We start from the raw sequence: 20667 nt of genomic DNA on the forward strand, positions 1-20667 counted from the left end.
ATTTGTTTGGAGTGTAGCCATGCATGGAAGTGAAACATGGACGATAACTAGTTTGGACAAGAAGAGAATAGAAGCTTTCGAAATGTGGTGCTACAGAAGAATACTGAAGATAAGGTGGATAGATCACGTAACTAATGAGGAGGTATTGAATAGGATTGGGGAGAAGAGAAGTTTGTGGCACAACTTGACTAGAAGAAGGGATCGATTGGTAGGACATGTTTTGAGGCATCAAGGGATCACAAATTTAGCATTGGAGGGCAGTGTGGAGGGTAAAAATCGTAGAGGGAGACCGAGAGATGAGTACACTAAGCAGATTCAGAAGGATGTAGGTTGCAGTAGGTACTGGGAGATGAAGAAGCTTGCACAGGATAGAGTAGCATGGAGAGCTGCATCAAACCAGTCTCAGGACTGAAGACCACAACAACAACAACATGAATAATAGTGCTGGTGATAGTGGGTTTTCTGTACACTGTGAGTTCATGTTTCTTGTTTCTCTTGTGTATGGTGAGATGCAAGAAATTAAGTTTTTCATCTGTTTGTGTTTTAATGGTGAATTTTATCTGCGGGTGGATGGAGTTTATGTTGTCATGAAGTTCTTTTATGTGACGCTCTGGGTCATCTATTAAGCAAGTTATGTCATCTACATACCTTTACCAATATATTATATTGTACTGTTTTGGTATTACTATTTTGTCAAAGATTTGTTTTTCTATCTGATTGAGGAAAATGTCAGCTAGGCCACTGATTGGGGATCCTATGCGTAGTCCATCTTGTTGAGAGTAAAATCTGTTGTTGAATGTGAAGTAGTTAAGCTCTGTTATGAGCCTGAGTATAGTCGATATTTCTTGTATGTTTGTTTTGGGTATGTTCTTTGTAGTTGGAGGTTTCTTTCTATTATGATGATGGTTTCTTCTGTTGGGATGTGTGTGTACATGGAAATTATGCCAAATGAAACCAACATTGCTGTGTTTGGTATGTTTTCATTTCTTATTTTTTCTATTAAGTCACTCTAGTTCTTTAGACTTTTTTGTCAGTGTATTTGTATATTGTCTGCAGGAGAGAGAGAGAGAGAGAGAGAGAGAGAGAGAGAGAGAGAGAGAGAGAGAGAGAGAGAGAGAGAGATAGATATGGCACTGTCCTCTTACCTAGCTTAGCTTGCATTTATCATGAACCTCTTGCCCAGTACAAAATCCCAAGTGACCAGAAAAAAGTGCAGATGAGTCCAGTATACAAAAAGGGTAAAAGAAAGGACCTGTAAAATACAGACCAAAATCTCTAACTTCTGTTTACTGCAGAATCCTTGAACATATTCTCAGTTTGAGTAAAATAAACTTTCTTGAGACAGAGAAGCTTATGTCCATCAGCATGATTTTAGGACGCATTGCTTGTGCGAAACTCAGCTTGCCGTTTTCTCACACAATATACTGTGAACGATGTATGAAGGGCAACAGGCAGATTCCATATTTCTAGATTTCCGGAAAGCATTTGACACTGTCCTTCATTGCAGGCTGCTGACAAGGGTACGGGCATATGGAATAAGTTCACAGATATGTGTGTGGTTCAGACTTCTTAAATAATAGAACACAGAATGTTGTCCTCGAGGAGGAGTGATCATCAAAGACAAGGGTATCATCTGGAGTGCCCCAGGGAAGTATGACATGACCACTGTTGTTCTTTATATATATGAATAATTTGACGGACAGGGTGGGCAGCAAACTGCTTTTTTTTTTTTCTGATGATGCCTTGGTGCATGGTAAGGTGTCGAAGTAGAGTGACTGTAGGAAGATACAAGATGACTTAGACAAAATTTTCAGTTGGTGTGATGAATGGCAGCTAGCCATTAATGTGGAAAAATGAAAGTTAATGCAGGATGAGTAGGAAGATCAAACCTGTACTGTTTGGATATAATATTAATAGTGTCCTGCTTGACACAGTCAAGTCGTTTAAATATCTAGGCATAATGTTGCAAAGCCACATGAGGTGGAATTAGCATGTGAAAACTGTTGTAGGGAAGGCACATGGTAGTCAAATGGTAGTCTTCAGTTTATGGGGAGAATTTTAGGAAATAGTGGTTCACCTGTAAAGGAGACCACATATAGCATGCTGGTGTGGCCTATTCTTGAGCACTGCTTGAGTGTTTGGGATCCATACCAGGTCAGATTGAAGGAAGACATCGAAGCAATTCAACTGTGCGCTGTTAGATTTGTTACCGGTAGGTTTAAATAATACACTAGTGTTACAGAGATGCTTTGGGAACTAATGGGAATCCCTGGGGGGAAGGTGACGTTCATTTCAAGAAAAACTATTGGGAAAATTTAGAGAACTGACAGTTAAAGCTGACTGCGGAAAGATTCTACTGCTGCCAACATACATTGCGCATAAGGACTGTGAAGATAAGATTCGAGAAATTAAGGCTCATTGGAGGCATAAAGACACTTTTTTTTCCCTCACACTATTTGTGAGTGGAACAGGATAGGAAATGCCAAGTAGTGGTACAGGGTATCCTCCGTCATGCATCGTATGGTGGCTTGCAGAGTATCGATGTAGATGTACATTTTGATAGAAAAATTATTCAGATTACCTATGGAACGTGACTATCTATCTATCTAAACTCACACAGTCTGGTATACAGGGGGATTTGAAAGTCGTGTGCCATAGGACAAGGTGTACACTTGTGATTCAATAGTCTTGACCCATAGAACAAAATCATAGTCAGGGATAGGACAGGAATGATCATTTGAAACAAAAACATCTAGTAAACATTGGCTCTAAAGTGCATACCTTAAGAGCTGTGAGCACTTGTTCATCTTCATTACTGTGAAACCCATCTTTTCTATTGAACAAACAGTCACAGCTTCTAAGGTATGCATTTTAGCACCCATGTTTACTTGACTTTTTTATTTTGAATGATTGTTCCTTTCATATGACTTTGTCATATGGGCCAAGACAATTGAATCACCAATGTAGATTTTGTTCTATGGGATATAACTTTCGGCTCACCCTGTATAAACATACTATTGCAAAAACCCGTGGCTCTGAAAAGTTAATATGTTACTACTTGTACCACATGTGTGAGATGTAGAAACTGAACTATTAGTTTACAGAACTGGGTTTGAAATGAGGGATACAATTTCTTATATTGCCCAAGATTCTGGTGGGTGCAGATACTGACGGCAGTGGTCCTAAAGTTGGTTTGTCACCTTACTCCGTAAACAGGCACTGCATGGGTGTCCATTACCTTAGGCAGCTGTCCTCCAACTGTGACACAACTAAATTACTATGATACAAAGGATACAGACTCTACAAGTGAACCACCTTTACTCCTTAATGTTTCAAATGCAACATATTGAGTACCAATGCACTGATTATTCTATGAGAACAACCATTTTGTAGGACAATATAGCTGAAACCTGAGGTAATGTTTCTGACAATCAATTATCAGATTATTTCTGTTGCCATCAGATTCACTCCTTCAGGTCATTGTGCACCATATTCCACTCCCTCTGCCTACACCAAACTAACCTCATATTCTTATCTAGCGCCGTTGCTGCCTCTCCCTCCCAGTCCCACCTTCCCTCCACCCTCATTTGTGTGTGTGTGTGTGTGTGTGTGTGTGTGTGTGTGTGTGTGTGTGTGTGTGTTTTTATCGTACTTTAGTTCTGGAGGAGAATGTCGCTCAGAGACAGCATAAGCATTACTTTCGTAATTGAGTACAGGAAAATTTGGTAGCAACAAGTTCTCTCTTGTAAGTTAAAAACATCTAGTTTTTCTGTAATGTGCAACAGAAAATTTGAGACTGAGTATTATACTTTGAAATGGTTTGCTAAATTTCATGTTCATATTTGTTGTGAAAACAAAAATAACAAATGCTATGTATGCTATCACCCTTATTTTGTCCGCTACAGGCTATTGATTTTTTTATACAGATGTACTTTATTACATCATGTAGTACCTTACTGTACAGTTTCAGCCTATGCTTACTTTTAAATGCATTTGTATTGGTGAAATATGTGTCATTACATTTAAAAATTATTCAGTGCAATATAGGAACATGTTTCACAACATATATTTCAATGTTAATTAATATCACATACTGTATACGGGAAAGCGTTGTCTAGCATGTCATATAACTAAAACACTGCTGACAGATCATTTGCAAAGTCCTTGTTTAAAGTATTCAACAGCACAATGTGTCCTTTTGTTTCCACAGACTTCCCTTGGTTTATGTCTCTTGAAGTGAAAGGTCAGATAGTACTGTTAAATATCTCAAGCAAAGACTTGGAAACCAATTGTGAACAGCATTTCAGTTATATGGCAGGCTACACAATACAATATATGCGCCTTTTTGATATATCTTTTCCCACGTAGCACTAAATAGTTTTTAAATATAGCGACACAAACTGACCTGGCCAAAACTGACCAGTAACGTACTACATGATCTAATACATCTCACCATAATACTTACACCTCTCGAATTTAAATTGTTGCACATGACTTCTGACAGGTAACTTCTTTGGTGTAATTTCTGTGAATCAGTGCTATGCTGAGAAATGCATGGTAGAGCTTCCACATTAACTGGTTCCTAAATCAACCTCATAAGATGAATGACATTCCTGGCACCATACAGAATTTAAGAAGGAATAAAGTTTAGAGTTTAACATCCTGTCAATGATAAAGTCATCAGAGGAGGAACCCAAGTGCAGGTTGAACAAGGATGAGGAAGAAAATCAGTTATGTCTTTTCAAAGGAACTATTCTATCACTGACCTTAAGCAATTAAGGGAAATGACAAAAAACCTAAATTGATATGATCAGGTGAGAATTTGAACCCCACTTTTCCTAAATGTGAATTTAGTATAATAAACCCTGTGTGACCTTACTCAATAAGAATTTAAGTATCATTTACAAGCCAAAACTGGGACCCCCTCATTGCTAACATCAATAGATACTGGACTACAAAACTGATAAAACAGTGAAGCACCCAGAAGGGGAGGAGGAAATGAAATGAAACTTCATGACTTGAGAGGGTATATGATGTTATTTCAGTGATTACAAATCTAACTCGAATTTACAAAGAACTCAGCAGTATGAGCCCACTTATCAGTACGATGTTGCATCCCTGGTGGTTTGGATGCATGTGGAGGTCATTAGAGATGGAGCACAAGTTCAGAAAGTTTAGAAGGATGGGGAAGGCAATGCCCTTTCAAAGGACCCATCCCAGCATTTGCCTGGAGTGACTTAGATTGTCCTCGCACGAGTCATGTTTCTCATCACAAAGCACACCAGATGTGGTGTCTGTCAAGCTTGCTGCACACTCTGAAATAACCAGAAATATCTCACAGAATGTGCTGCTCATTGTGATTTGCAACCTTAGTGCTCTCCCTCTATCTGGCATGTAAATTACACAGTTTCTTTATAAAAACGAATACACATAAAATAGCTGCATTAAGGAGGTAAGACGTCAAAAATTAAAATCAATTTTCAAAAATATATGGTTGAGGAAATATAAGACATGTTATTTGGTCTTAAAAGTAATTAAGTGCAGTGCCACACCCCTTTGCACATTATGTTCTGTCAAGGTCATTGTATTTCACTCTGTGGAATTCAAACATATATATTTTCCTCAGGAACTGTCATACCTAAAACAAAGGACTACCGATATCCACTGCTATCGATGTGCAGTTTTGTTTACTCACTTTTGTTCATGCTTTGTTCTGAAAGTCTTGCAATGTGACTTTATGAATTTCAAGTCGATTTTCATATGGCTACATTGTTTCGTGCTCATTTGTGGCATATTATTACACAAGACGCCTAGAATTTGTTGCTTCAACCGTAAACATCACCAGAGCGGCAGATATGCAGTAAAGCATGCTTCAACAAATGTTGCCCCAGTGGCAAGAGACTGCAACCTCAGTGCAAGTAAACGAATCACTGCTACGTGCTTCGAGCAATAAACTTATTTTTGGTGCTACTGAAAACAGACACTGTGAATATGAGGGTTCATGCAATGTTATTGTTGATATCAATATACTGTCACAGTTAATATTGGACAACATTATGTGCAAGCTTTGCTTTGGTGTTCAGTGTCTTTCTATGGTGAAATATTAGAATGGCAGGAAAGGCCTTGTTAGACATCTACAATCATAAACAAAGGTTATGATGCAAATGTGAGGGTACCGTATGACATGGTAAGGGACAGAAGGCTGCAAAAATGTTTTATGTTGTGATATTCTACTGCCTCCAGTAAAATCTGAGAGATATTATAGCTTACCACTCAGTGGAGAAGAAGTTGTAGAATCGTCAATGAGAAGTGCTACTGAAGAATCTGTTTCCAAAATTGATGGTGACAAGGACATAGTGGCAACTTGAAGTTTTGAGTAAATTTTGTCTCAGTTGTGTGACAGGGATTCCAGATCATAAATGTAATATGAACTATAAAGAATCAAGTGGAGGTATGGAAGCAAAAGGAGTTGTCAGCTTGTTTACCACATCAGTTGCCTCCCATGGCCTGCAATAGGTAAAGTACCTTGGTGGCAGTGAAAGTAAAGCTTTCCTTGAGGTTAAAAGATGTGCTCCATATGAAACTGACACTATTGTTCAGAAGATCGAATGTGTGGGGCATGTTTAGAAAAGATTTGGCATTAGGCTTAGAATGACGAGACAAGATTTGTCAGGAAAAAAATTACCTGATCGGAAATGAATAAAATGGAGAGAGCGACTGACTGATGCAGAAATTGACAAGTTAGACACACATTGTGGCTTGGCAATAAGAAGGAATAAAAGGGACTTGAGAAACATGGAACAGGCAGTTTGGGCCTTATACTTCCACAAAATGTCTACAGACAATAACACTATCCACAACTTGTGTCCAAAGGGAAGTGAATCATGGTGTGGCTACCAAAGGTCAATTGCTGGTGATGAAGGATATCACTGCAGAAATTCTCTACCAATTGCTGTAATGGAAGCCATCAAACCAATATTCAGGAACATTTAAAATGAAAACTTATTCAATAAATGTCTTCACTGACAGTACCCAAAACCCAAATGAGAGTTTTAACCAATGTTTATGGGGAAGATTGCCAAGAACCACTTTTGTGGGAAGAAATGCATTTGCTGTTGCTGTTTATGATGCAACTTCATGTTTTAATGACACTGAACAAGTAGAAAATGTGTTTTAGAGGAAATAGGAACTAAGCCCAGAATGAACTGATTAAGGCTTTGTATGCAGCACATAGGAGTGCATGTAGTGAAAGTGGATGAATCATCATTGGAGGTGACAAAATCAAGAAGAGTGCATCACAATCCTCCCCATTAGGCAAAATTGTGACATGCCTGATTCTTTATTTCACACTCTGCACTGTAGTGGAACGTGGAATTCCATGCTGCGATATCATCAGCACCTCATCAACATGTTTTCTCATGCTCCATGAGAGAATGGTTCAGGAAAATCACAGGAAACCTAAATTAGAATGGCTGAATGCAGAGTTGGAATGACATCGTGCAAAATGTGAGTTCAGTGGTCTAACAACTGAGCCCACCTCGTTCAGTGATAACATAGTCACCTGCCGTGGTCACCCATTGTAATTCAGAACTGTGATTCATCACTGAACACAATGCAATGCCATTAATCAGCAGTCTACGCATCTTGGTCATGGCACCACTTCCAACTCAACCATTTGTGTTTTGGTATTAACAGCAGCCTACACTAAGGATGGTAATTCCCTAGTCCAGCTGCTGCTAGTCTGATCCATGGTGCGGGCTGACACGATGTTCCAGATGGCAGGTGGAGGAGTGAAGGGGTTATAGTATGCTTGGTGCACAATACAGCAGCATTCCCTTGTGGTGGTCAAATGTGGTCAGTCAGGTATTTGATGATGAGAATGCCTACTCTCATGTTCCCAGGGAGTACAAAAATGGGCAGCGTTACATCTAAGTGCTCCATAAATGTGGATATTGCACAACTCAACCAGCTGGCCAAATGGGGCCCATGTTGAGTTCCCCTTTCAAACTATTTTAGGTGCTAATAATGCTGTCTCACACGAGTGTGTGGCATCTTCACCTCCTTCACAGTGATCACTTAACATTTAATATTGTTCATGTTCCTCACATTGCCCATGACGCCTGGTACCAACACTAAACACAAACAACACTAATGCACTCTGGTGGCCATTCTACCAGTCACAGAGAACAACTCAAATTATTTATGTACCTGCCGATGGTGTGTACATATTTCATATGAGAAGTTAATAAAGGAAAAAACTGGTACACAAATGGTGAACAGCTGTTACAAACGAAAATGCACAACTAAAGGTTGAGATGACCTGAACTGTTCAGATATGACCAAAAAAGCTATGATGATAAACACACCAATACACACATTAAACATTTAGAGAATCTATAATGTGTTCTCCTTACATATCTTGTGATATTAGTATTTGACACTGCATCCAGTTGTATGTACACTGATGAGCCAAAGAAACTGTACACCTGCCTAATACTGTGTAGGGCCCTTGCGAGCAAGCAGAAGTGCTGCAACACGACATAGCATGGACTTGATTAATGTCTGAAGTAATGTTGGAGGAAACTGACATGATGATTCCTGCAGGGCTGTCCATTAAACTGTAGGAGTATGATGGGGTGGACATCCCTTTTGAACAGCTCGTTGCAAGGCATCCCACATATGCTCAACAATGTTCATGTCTGGGGAGTGTGGTGAATAGCGGAAGTGTTCAAACTCATAAGATTGTTCCTGGAGTCATTCTGTAGCAATTTCAGACCTGTGGGGTGTCGCATTGTCCTGCTGGAACTGCCCAACTCCATTGAAATGCACAATGGAGATGGATGGATGCAGGTGATCAGACAGGATGCTTGCTTATGTATCATCTGTCAGAGTCGTATCTAGATGTATGAAGGGTCCCATACCATTCCAACTGCACATACCACTCCAACTGGACATGCCCCATGCCATTACAGAGGATCCACCAACTTGAGCAGTCCCCTGACAGCGTCCATGGATTCATGAGGTTGTCTCCATACCTGTACACATCCATCCATTCGATACAATTTGAAATGTGACTCATCCGACCAGGTAACACATTTCGAGTCATCAACAGTCCAATGTTGATTTTGGGGGCCCAGGTGAGTGAGGCGTAAAGACTTGTGTTGTGCAGTCAGCAAGGATACACGAGTAGGCCTTTGACTCAATGGTTGGTACGCTGACACTTGATGGCCCAACATTGAAGTCTGCAGCAATTTGCAGAAGGGTTGCACTTCTGTCACACTGAAGGATTCTTTTCAGTTGTCGTGGGTCTCGTTCTTGCAGGATCTTTTCCCAGCCACAGCGATGTCGGAGATTTGATGTTTTGCTGGATTCCTGATATTCGCAGTACACTCATGAAATAGTCGTACGGGAAAATCCCCACTTCATGGCTACCTCAGAGATGCTATGACTGTAACACCACATTCAAACTCACTTAAATTGTGGTAACCTGCCATTCTAGCACCACTAACCAATCTAACAACTGCGCCGGACAGCTGTTGTCTCATATAGGCGTTACCGACTGCAGCGCCATATTCTGCCTGTTTACGTGTCTCTATTTGAATAAGCATGCCTATACCAGTTTCTTTGGCTCTTCAGTGAATTTTTGCAGATATTTATGCTGCAGCAAGAAAAGGTTTAGAATTAAGGTCACACATAAAGAAATAGAACACTTGTGTTTTCTAAATCTCATTAGTCCAAAATTTTAAGCAGTTTAATAATAAAAATTCCCAATTTGTGTGAGATTAATAAAAATGTTTTTGGGTGAAAATTTGAAAATTATTTATGAGAAAATGGTTTTACTGTAAGCCGACACAAGAACAGCAAGTAATATCAAATTTATAAACAAATGTTAGTGGAACAAAAAAAGTTAAAAACAGATAGAGAATGTTAAGAAACATACCACAGTCAAGTGGTGGTCGTGGCTTTTTTCTTTGCTTCAGTGTCTTGTGTGCCTGACGGCAGTTAGCCAGTTGTGCCTTCAGTTCCTGAAGACGTTCATATGCAAGTTGGTAGTCTTGCCTACGCTTACGGCGTACTGCTTTACTTGCATTTGGGTCATTTGCTAGACCAAGTGCCACTTCCACAATACCTGTCTGAATCTTCAGTGCCAGTTCCAAGGTATCAATGGTTTCTTCCTGGAAAATAAATTGAACTTATGACAATGATTCTTACTTTTTTTTGACACAATATTATTTGCTTTTATTACTGCCACAAAGCAACTGCACTAAGTTATCTTTCATACTAGCATATTTCGGTTGTCGTACGACATTCACATCACTGATGATTAAAGAATTTATTTAACAAACTATGAATCAGCCAAAACACATTATAAATAGCACTTGAAATAAATATGCACAAAATAAGTAAATAACTGATAATCAAGACTGATCTTGGTTATATGTACCATCTGGGTAATATTCTCAAAGCAGAGATTGCTACACTCTTACTACTGAAGAGAATATACGGAAACTCCTAGAGAAAGTGTAGTGGCAACTTTTGAATCCATAAGAAGGGCTATGTAGAAAAGCTACAATTTTCACAGCCTGGTGCTTGCAAAATGTAACCAGAATCTACTAGGAAGTTCTGGTCCTATATAAAGTAAATGAATTTATCTATCCTCCAATCCTCACTCTCGCAGATCACTCTAGTGTTGAAACTATAGTAAGCTGCCTGTTCTCATATTTAAAGAATGTCTTTTTGAGGCAGAGAGTCTTGTGTAACAGGAACACAGGGTTAATTCCTTTTTATAAAAAGACCAAGATGAAGAGAATTACAACTCAACACCACTAACATCCACCTGTATCAGTATCCTCCGACATATTCTAAAGTTTGGTGTTTCCACAGGAAAATCATCTTCATTCAAAGAATCAATGTTGTTGTTGTTGTTGTTGTTGTTGTTGTTGTTGTTGTCGTCTTCAGTCCTGAGACTGGTTTGATGCAGCTCTCCATGCTACTCTATCCTGTGCAAGCTTCTTCATCTCCCAGTACCTACTGCAACCTACATCCTTCTGAATCTGCTTAGTGTATTCATTTCTTGGTCTCCCACTACGACTTTTACCCTCCACGCTGCCCTCCAATACTAAATTGGTGATCCCTTGATGCCTCAGAACATGTCCTACCAACCGTTCCCTTCTTCTCGTCAAGTGGTACCACAACCTTCTCTTCTCCCCAATCCTATTCAATACTTCCTCATTAGTTATGTGATCTACCCATCTAATCTTCAGCATTCTTCTGTAGCACCACATTTCGAAAGCTTCTATTCTCTTCTTGTCCAAACTATTTATCGTCCCTGTTTCACTTCCATACATGACTACACTCCATACAAATACATTCAGAAATGACTTCCTGACACTTAAATCTATACTCGATGTTAACAAATTTCTCTTCTTCAGAAATGCTTTCCTTGCCATTGCCAGTCTACATTTTATATCTTCTCTACTTTGACCATCATCAGTTATTTTGCTCCCCAAATAGCAAAACTCCTTTACTACTTTAAGTGTCTCATATCCTAATCTAATTCCCTCAGCATCACCCGACTTATTTCGACTACATTCCATTATCCTCATTTTGCTTTTGTTGATGTTCATCTTATATCCTCCTTTCAAGACACTGTCCATTCTATTCAACTGCTCTTCCAAGTCCTTTGCTGTCTCTGACATAATTACAATGTCATCAGCAAACCTCAAGGTTTTTAATTCTTCTTCATGGATTTTAATACCTACTCTGAATTTTTCTTTTGTTTCCTTCACTGCTTGCTCAATATACAGATTGAATAACATCGGGGAGAGGCTACAACCCTGTCTCACTCCCTTCCCAACCACTGCTTCCCTTTCATGCCCCTCGACTCTTATGACTGCCATCTGGTTTCTGTACAAATTGTAAATAGCCTTTCGCTCCCTGTATTTTACCCCTGACACCTTTAGAATTTGAAAGTGAGTATTCCAGCCAACATTGTCAAAAGCTTTCTCTAAGTCTACAAATGCTAGAAACGAAGGTTTGCCTTTCCTTAACCTTTCTTCTACGATAAGCCGTAAGGTCAGTATTGCCTCACGTGTTCCAGTATTTCTACAGAATCCAAACTGACCTTCCCCGAAGTCGGCTTCTACTAGTTTTTCCATTCGTCTGTAAAGAATTCGTGTTAGTATTTTGCAGCTGTGGCTTATTAAACTGATAGTTCGGTAATTTTCACATCTGTCAACACCTGCTTTCTTTGGGATTGGAATTATTATAATCTTCTTGAAGTCTGAGGGTATTTCGCCTGTCTCATACATCTTGCTCACCAGATGGTAGAGTTTTGTCAGGACTGGCTCTCCCAAGGCCGCCAGTAGTTCCAATGGAATGTTGTCTACTCCGGGGGCCTTGTTTTGACTCAAGTCTTTCAGTGCTCTGTCAAACTCTTCATGCAGTATCGTATCTCCCATTTCTTATTCATCTACATCCTCTTCCATTTCCATAATATTGTCCTCAAGTACATCACCCTTGTACAGACCCTCTATATACTCCTTCCACCTTTCTACTTAGAACTGGGTTTCCATCTGAGCTCTTGATATTCATACAAGTGGCTGTCTTTTCTCCAAAGGTCTCTTTAATTTTCCTGTAGGCAGTATGTATCTTACCCCTAGTGAGATAACCCTCTACATCCTTACATTTGTCCTCTAGCCATCCCTGCTTAGCCATTTTGCACTTCCCGTCAATATCATTTTTGAGACGTAAATAAAATAGAAAGAAACTACCACATGGGAAAAATATATTAAAAACAAAGATTCCAAGACTTACCAAGCGGGAAAGCGCCGGCAGACAGGCACAATGAACAAAACACACAAACACACACACAGAATTACTAGCTTTCGCAACCGATGGTTGCTTCTTCAGGAAGGAGAGGGAAAGACGAAAGGAAGTGGGTTTTAAGGGAGAGGGTAAGGAGTCAAGGAGTCATTCCAATCCCGGGAGCGGAAAGACTTCCCTTGGGGGGAAAAAAATGACAGGTGTACACTCGTACACACACACACACACACACACACACACACACACACACACACACACACACACACACACATACACAGACACAAGCAGACATATTTTGAGACGTTTGTATTCCTTTAGCCTGCTTCATTTACTGCATTTTTATATTTTCTCCTTTCATCAATTAAATTCAAAATTTCTTCTGTTACACAAGGATTTCTACTAGCCCTTGTCTTTTTACCTACTTGATCCTCTGCTGCCTTCACTACTTCATCCCTCAAAGCTACCCATTCTTCTACTACTTTATTTATTTCCCCTATTCCTGTCAATTGTTCCCTTATGCTCTCCCTGAAACACTGTACAACCTCTGGTTCTTTCAGTTTTGTGCAGGTCCCATCTCCTTAAATTCCCACCTTTTTGCAGTTTCTTCAGTTTTAATCTACAGTTAATAACCAATAGATTGTGGTTAGAGTCCACATCTGCTCCTGGAAATGTCTTACTATTTAAAACCTGTTTCCTAAATCTCTGTCTTACCATTATATAATCTATCTGATACCTTTTCGTATCTCCAGGGTTCTTCCATGTATACAACCTTCTTTCATGATTCTTAAACCAAGTGTTAGCTATGATTAAGTTGTGCTCTGTGCAAAATTCTACTAGGTGGCTTCCTCTTTCATTACTTAGCCCCAATCCATATTCACCTACTATGTTTCCTTCTCTCCCTTTTCCTACCCTCGAATTCCAGTCACCCATGACAATTAAATTTTCGTCTCCCTTCACTATCTGAATAATTTCTTTTATTTCATCATACATTTCTTCAATTTCTTCGTCATCTGCAGAGCTAGTTGGCATATAAACTTGTACTACTGTGGTAGGTGTGGGCTTCGTATCTATCTTGGCCACAATAATGCATTCACTATGCTGTTTGTAGTAGCTTACCCGCATTCCTATTTTCCTATTCATTATTAAACCTACTCCTGCATTACCCCTATTTGATTTTGTGTTTATAACCCTGTAGTCACCTGACCAAAAGTCTTGATCCTCCTTCCACCGAACTTCACTAATTCCCACTATATCTAACTTTAACCTATCCATTTCCCTTTTTAAAGTTTCTAATCTACCTGCCCGATTAAGGGATCTGACATTCCACGCTCCAATTCGTAGAACGCCAGTTTTCTTTCTCCTGATAACGGCATACTACTGAAAAGGCTGCTGCCCCTCTTCAGGAACCACATGTTTGTCTGGCCTCTCAACAGATACCCCTCTGTTGTGGTTGTACCTACGGTACGGCTATCTGTATCGCTAAGGCACGCAATCCCCCCCCCCCCCCCCCCCCAGCGGCAAGGTCCATGGTTCATGGTTCATGGTTCATGGGGGGAGGGGGGGGGGGGGGAAGAATCAATGTGTGTTTAATATGTATGAAACACAGCTCACTATATTCACAAATGATACTGCAAATGGCAAATGCAGGTGATGAAGCAGATTCCATCTTCCTAGACTTACAAGGTTGGTTTTACACTGTATCATCCTGCTGACAGCCAACCAAGATATGACCATGAAGAGTTGCTTCATAAATATGTGACTGCCTCAAAGAACTTTTACATAACAGTACATTATACTGGATTGTAAATATTCAACAGAATAGAAGGTGACATCAGATACAACCCGAAGAAGAATGATAGGGCCACTAATATTATCAATAAACATACAAGATTTAACAGACAAGATCAGCAGCTGACACTAATTTTTATCTGATGCTACTATAGTCTAATGAAAAGTATTCTTTCCAGATGATGGTATGAAAATGCACCACTTGACTTACTTAAAATCAATCCTGTTCAAATACACGATTAATGCAAAACAATGTCCACAACAAGGAGAACAACCCTGAGAGTATCCAATTACAAGAGCAGTGGTGAACTTTTGGGATGTGTTGGAAAATTCAAACGTTTAAGGCTAATAGCAAGCAGTTATATGAAATATTAAAATCAGAAGTAGGGAATGGAAATGGAAGAGTTGGATTTGTTGGGAGGATTTTGGGAAACAGCAGGACAAACTTAAAGGAAACTGTATGCAAAGACACTAGAGTGATCAGTTCTTGAGTATTACTTCAGCATTTTTAGTGCTTAACAAATGGATATGATAGTGGGTAGCAAATTTGAACAGACGCAAAATCCCCTAGACTGGCAATCTTTTACATAAGCTCGAAATTTAGTGCGGACTTTGATATGAGACGCTTATAATAGTTTCCACAGTGAAACTTTGTCTCAAAATGTGGCACAAAATCCAAAGAGATTCTGGTTGTACGTGAAGTATGCTAGCGGCTAGACAAAATAAATGCCTTCTCTGGATGATAGCAATGGAGATACTACCAATAGCAATGGAGATACTACTGAAGACAGAGTCACTAAACACAGCCTTCTGAAATGTCTTCACAAAAGAAGATGAAGTAAATATTCCAGAATTCAAATCAAGAATAGCTGCCAACATGAGTAATGTAGAAGCAAATATCCTCAGATTAATGAAGCAACTTAAATCACTTAATACAAGAAAGACTTCTGGCCCAGAATGTATACTAATTAGGTTCCTTTCAGAGTACGCTGAGGCAATAGCTCCATGCTTAACAATCGTATACAACTGTTAACACGACGAATGGTCTGTACCCAAAGACTGAAAAGCTCCACAGGTCACACCAATATTCAAGAAAGGTAGTAGAAGTAATCCACTAAATTACAGGCCCATATCATTAATGTTGATATGCAGCAGGATTTTGGAACATAAATTGTGTTCAAACATTATGAATTACCTCTATTGACACAGTCAACATGGATTTAGAAAACATCGTTCTTGTGAAACATAAATAGCTTTTTACTCGAATGAAATGTTGAGTGCTATTGACAAGGGATTTCAGATTGATTCCATATTCCTGGATTTCCAGAAAGCTTTTGACACTGTACCACAAAAGCAGTTTGTAGTGAAATTGCAGGCTTATGGAATATCATCTCAGTTATGTGACTTGATTCATGATTGCCTGTCAGAGGGGTCACAGTTCATAGTAATTGATGGAAAGTCATCAAGTAAACCAGAAGTGATGTCTCGTGTTCCCCAAGGTAGTGTTATAGGCCCTTCGCTGTTTCTTATCTGTATAAACGATTTGGGAGACAATCTGACCAGCCTTCTTAGGTTGTCTGCAGAAGATGCTGTTGTTTATCGACTAATAAAGTCATCAGAAGATCAAAACAAATTGCAAAATTATTTAGAAAAGATATCTATATGGTGTGAAAATTGGCAATTGACCCCAAATAACGAAAAGTGTGAGGTCATCCATATGAGTGCTAAAAAGAATCTGTTAAACTTTGTTTACATGATAAATCAGTCAAATAAAGGCCACGAGATCAACTAAATACCTAGGCATTACAATTATGAACAACTTAAATTGGAAGGAACACACAGAAAATGTGGGGAACGCTAACCAAAGACTGTGTTTTATTGGCAGGACACTAAGAAAATGTAACAGATCTACTATGGAGACTGCTACACTATGCTTATCTGTACTCTTTTAGACTACTGCTGCACAGTGTGAGATCTTTACCAGATAGTATTGACGGAGTACATTTAAAAAGTTCAAAGAAAGGCAGCACGTTTTGTATTATCGCGAAATATGGGAGAGAGTCTCATAGAAATAATACAGGATTTGGACTGGACATCATTAAAAGGAAGGCATTTTTCATTGCGTCGGAAACTTCTCACGAAATTCCAATCATCAACTTTCTCCTTCGAATGTGAAAATATTTTGTTGACACCGACCTACATAGAGAGGAACGATCATCACGATAAAATAAAGGAAATCAGAGCTCGTATGGAAAGATATAGGTGTTCGTTCTTTCCGCACTCTATACGAGATTGTAATAATACAGAACTGTGAAGGTGGTTCAATGAACCCTCTGCCAGGCACTTAAATGAGATTTGCAGAGTATCCATGTATTTGTAGATGTAGCTGTAGATGTACAATCAAATGCAGACATGCACCTACAATCATAATATATCAGTAGCAACAATACAAAAGTTTAATAGACACTGGTGTCCAAAATTAAAGCAACAAACTGCTATTTCCCCATCTTGTGTCTAATTCATGATATAATAATACGAACTGCCAACAGATGTCCATATGTTTGTGTTCTGCATGGAAGACGGCATTCCGGTAAACAGACAACCACGCCAACGATGATGTCAGGGCACCTATCAAACAGGGTAGCATTTGCCAGTTAGTCCCACATCCACAATCCCTCTGTACACAATCAGAGATGGTGCAGTATGGCACAGACAAGATGCCTACCAGAGTCCCTGCGGAAGGCCACAGGATGAACGGAAGCAGGACAGGCGCAAACTGACATGGCCCGATGTCTTAATGAGAATTGTTCTGTCATTTCTCAGATGTGGCGATGGAGACTGCAACTGTATCCTGAAAACAATGACAGGTCTGACCAGGTGTGACACCATAAAAGAGAAGACTGTTATTTGGCTGTAAGGGCATGATGGTACCATCTCAGTACTGTACAGCAACTGGCATCTGACCTCACAGTATACACTGGAAGTATTGTATTGAGGCAAAAAATGTACAGAAGGCTGCAGCAGAGTACCTCTGCTGCATCTTCACAGAAGGGGATGTCTAGAGTGGCATCACTAACATGCCCCCAACACTGTCGGACAGTGGGTCAATGTTCTTCCACAGACGAGTCCCGATTCGATCTGGAGCGAAAGTTGAACATGATATTTGGACCCCAATATAGTGGAAAGAGACAGATTTCAAGGAGAGTCCCTAAAGGTGTGAGTACGGATTATGTTTACCACTCAAACACCTCTTCAAGAAACTGTACGAGTGAATTAGCAAGGTGTAACTGCTGTCCGGTACTGCGACAAGATCTTGGGGCCCAACTTGCGGTTGTTGCGAAGTGTTTTGGGTCCAGATTTTGTAGCAATGGACGATAATGCTCGACCTCGTAGAGTACGGGTGGTTGACGTTTTCTTGGAAACGGAAGATATTGCATGCATGACATGGATCTGCTCACTCTCCAGATTGTCTAGGACAAACTAGGGAGACAGGCTACACCATGTCAGCATCCACAACCGCTGTCCAAGACTTGCGAGCAGCTCTGCAGGAAGAACGGATGTTATTGCCGCAACATGAGACTGATGACATTGTTGAGACCATACTGCATCACTGTCGAGCCTGCACTGCTCCTAGAGATGGTCACACTCGATACTGAGCACATTAACCAGTTGTCGGAATGCGTGTGCAAATCCTTTAAATTGGAAAAAAAATGAAGAACATTTTTGTCCATCATTATGCATGCTGATGTTTACATTCTGTGTTCTTTACATTGCTTCTACTTTACTATCACCTGTTTATATTGTTTTGTTGCAAAATAAACACAACCTTTCACAATTTCCACTTGTTGCTTCAATTTTAGACGCCAGTGTAGACATTCGAGGAACTTAAATGGAAATGTTTAAAATAAATGAGACATTCTTGTGAAAAATACTACTTATTCTTTTGTATATTTGATGATGTGGTCATGAGAATGACATGATACGGATTAAGGCATGAACCAAAAGTATTTTTACATCATCATCATCATATGATTATTTATTATTATTATTATTATTATTATTATTATTAACATTTTGCAAAGAGGTTTCGAGAAGCTCTGACTCTCCTTTTTTTCACAGTGTTCCTGATCGCCCAGAATACAATGATCAGGAAAGACCAGTACATTTAATGGGGCCTGGGGTAGTGGATACCTTACCTGTTGCTCCGTCATGATTTTTTTAAAAATTGAAGGTGGTTGTAGTGATCTCTGTTGGAGATTAGAAATGTTAGATTTGATTGCTTAGATGAAGACATATCTGTAGCAGCCACACCAACTTGGTGAACAGACAATGACCACTAACTGCTGGATGCCAGAACAGACATTAATGGGTTTATTTGATCCACACACAGAGACTTGCAGACATGATTAGGAAATGCTAATATTCTATGTACACAGATACACTGGAATAAAGTTAAATTTCCTGAGTTGAAATTTCTTTTAAAGTACTTAGGCTTACTTTTAAGTGAGGTTTCTGTGTTTGTTTTTGCCAGTTCAATAAACAGTGCTTTATAATCAGACATTCCTATGTTGTTGTTGTGGTCTTCAGTCCTGAGACTGGTTTGAATCAGCTCCCAACCGATCCCTTCTTCTAGTCAAGTTGTGCCACAAACTGCTCTTCTCCTCAATTCTATTCAATACCTCCTCATTAGTTATGTGATCTACCCATCAAATCTTCAGCATTCTTCTGTAGCACCACATTTCGAAAGCTTCTATTCTCTTCTTGTCCAAACTATGTATTGTCCATATTTCACTTCCATAAATGGCTACACTCCATACACATACTTTCAGAAACGACTTCCTGACACTTAAATCTATACTCGACATTAACAAATTTCTCTTCTTCAGAAACACTTTCCTTGCCATTGCCAGTCTACATTTTATATCCTCTCTACTTCGACCATCATCAGTTATTTTGCTCCCCAAATAGCAAAACTTCTTTACTACTTTAAGTGTCTCATTTCCTAATCTAATTCCCTCAGCATCACCCGAGTGATTCCTACATCTAAGCAAAATTTATGAACGTCTTCAAATACATAATTTGTCAGAATGTTATCAATGCTGATTGCTGATTGGGCATTTTCTCTGGTGTATTCTAAGAAGCGTAGTTTGCAGCCAGATTTTTTTTATTAGATCAGTGAATTTGTCAGCTTCATGGCATTCACTTATGACATTGATGTTGAAGTCAGCTGCTATTACTACTTTTTTATTTAATTAGGCTTTCGAGCATATTTTCTCATTTTTATAGGATGTGGTTTGTTATTTGATTTCCCGGGATTCTGTAAATTGAAATTACAATAATACCTACATGTACAAGTTCTACACAGCAACTTTCAAAGCTACATTTCTCATTCAAATGAATAAACTCATGTCCTATTTTAAACGTTATGTTAGAATGTCAAGTATACATGAGCCTCCATGTGATTTATTTTGTCTGCAGTAGCTAGCAGCTACGGTGAAGTTTTGGATTTTATTTAGAAATTTTAGAGTGTCTTGATGATAAATGAAAGACAAATTCAGGAACACAACTATGAACATGAAATTTGAAACAAAAGAAAGGAAAACCTGGACAGAGTAAAGGAAACACGAACACAGTCAAAGAATGAAGAGTTTTGGGAAGAGGAAAAGAAGAAAGACACAAGAAAAAATGAATAATCATGTAACATTCAAGTTGAACACTGTCTTAAGGGCAAAAATGTATAATCTGAGTAATAAAAATAAAGTTTAGTTAGTTTTGTATGTGGGGAAAACTACAGAAAAATGTGACATGTACAACAGGAAAGTTAGATACAAAAACGAACATGAAAAAATTAACAAACAATTATAAAATTATAGCAGTTCTCTATTTAAAATTAAACATACCATAGAATTACAATATTCAATTACAGTCATTTTCATATATTAAAGTAATATTACATTTATATTTTTACTACACGTAACAGTATTATTTAGTTTAATTCTTTTGTTATTTCGTTGTCAGAGTGCAGCACAAGCCAGTCACTGTCTCCTGCATAGT

The 20667-nt window shown here is 39.0% G+C and overlaps 1 protein-coding gene across 2 annotated transcripts in view; it reads right to left on the reverse strand.

Annotated features, from left to right (window-relative positions):
* The window catches only part of LOC126298227 (uncharacterized), a 142844-nt gene that overhangs the window by 59697 nt on the left and 62480 nt on the right, over positions 1-20667 (reverse strand). For both annotated transcript variants that reach the window (XM_049989532.1, XM_049989531.1), the window contains one exon: positions 9941-10175. In XM_049989532.1, the coding sequence (XP_049845489.1) occupies positions 9941-10175 (235 nt within the window). The remainder of the gene's footprint in view (positions 1-9940; positions 10176-20667) is intronic.

Source organism: Schistocerca gregaria, chromosome X (assembly GCF_023897955.1).
Source record: "Schistocerca gregaria isolate iqSchGreg1 chromosome X, iqSchGreg1.2, whole genome shotgun sequence".
NCBI lineage: Eukaryota > Metazoa > Arthropoda > Insecta > Orthoptera > Acrididae > Schistocerca > Schistocerca gregaria.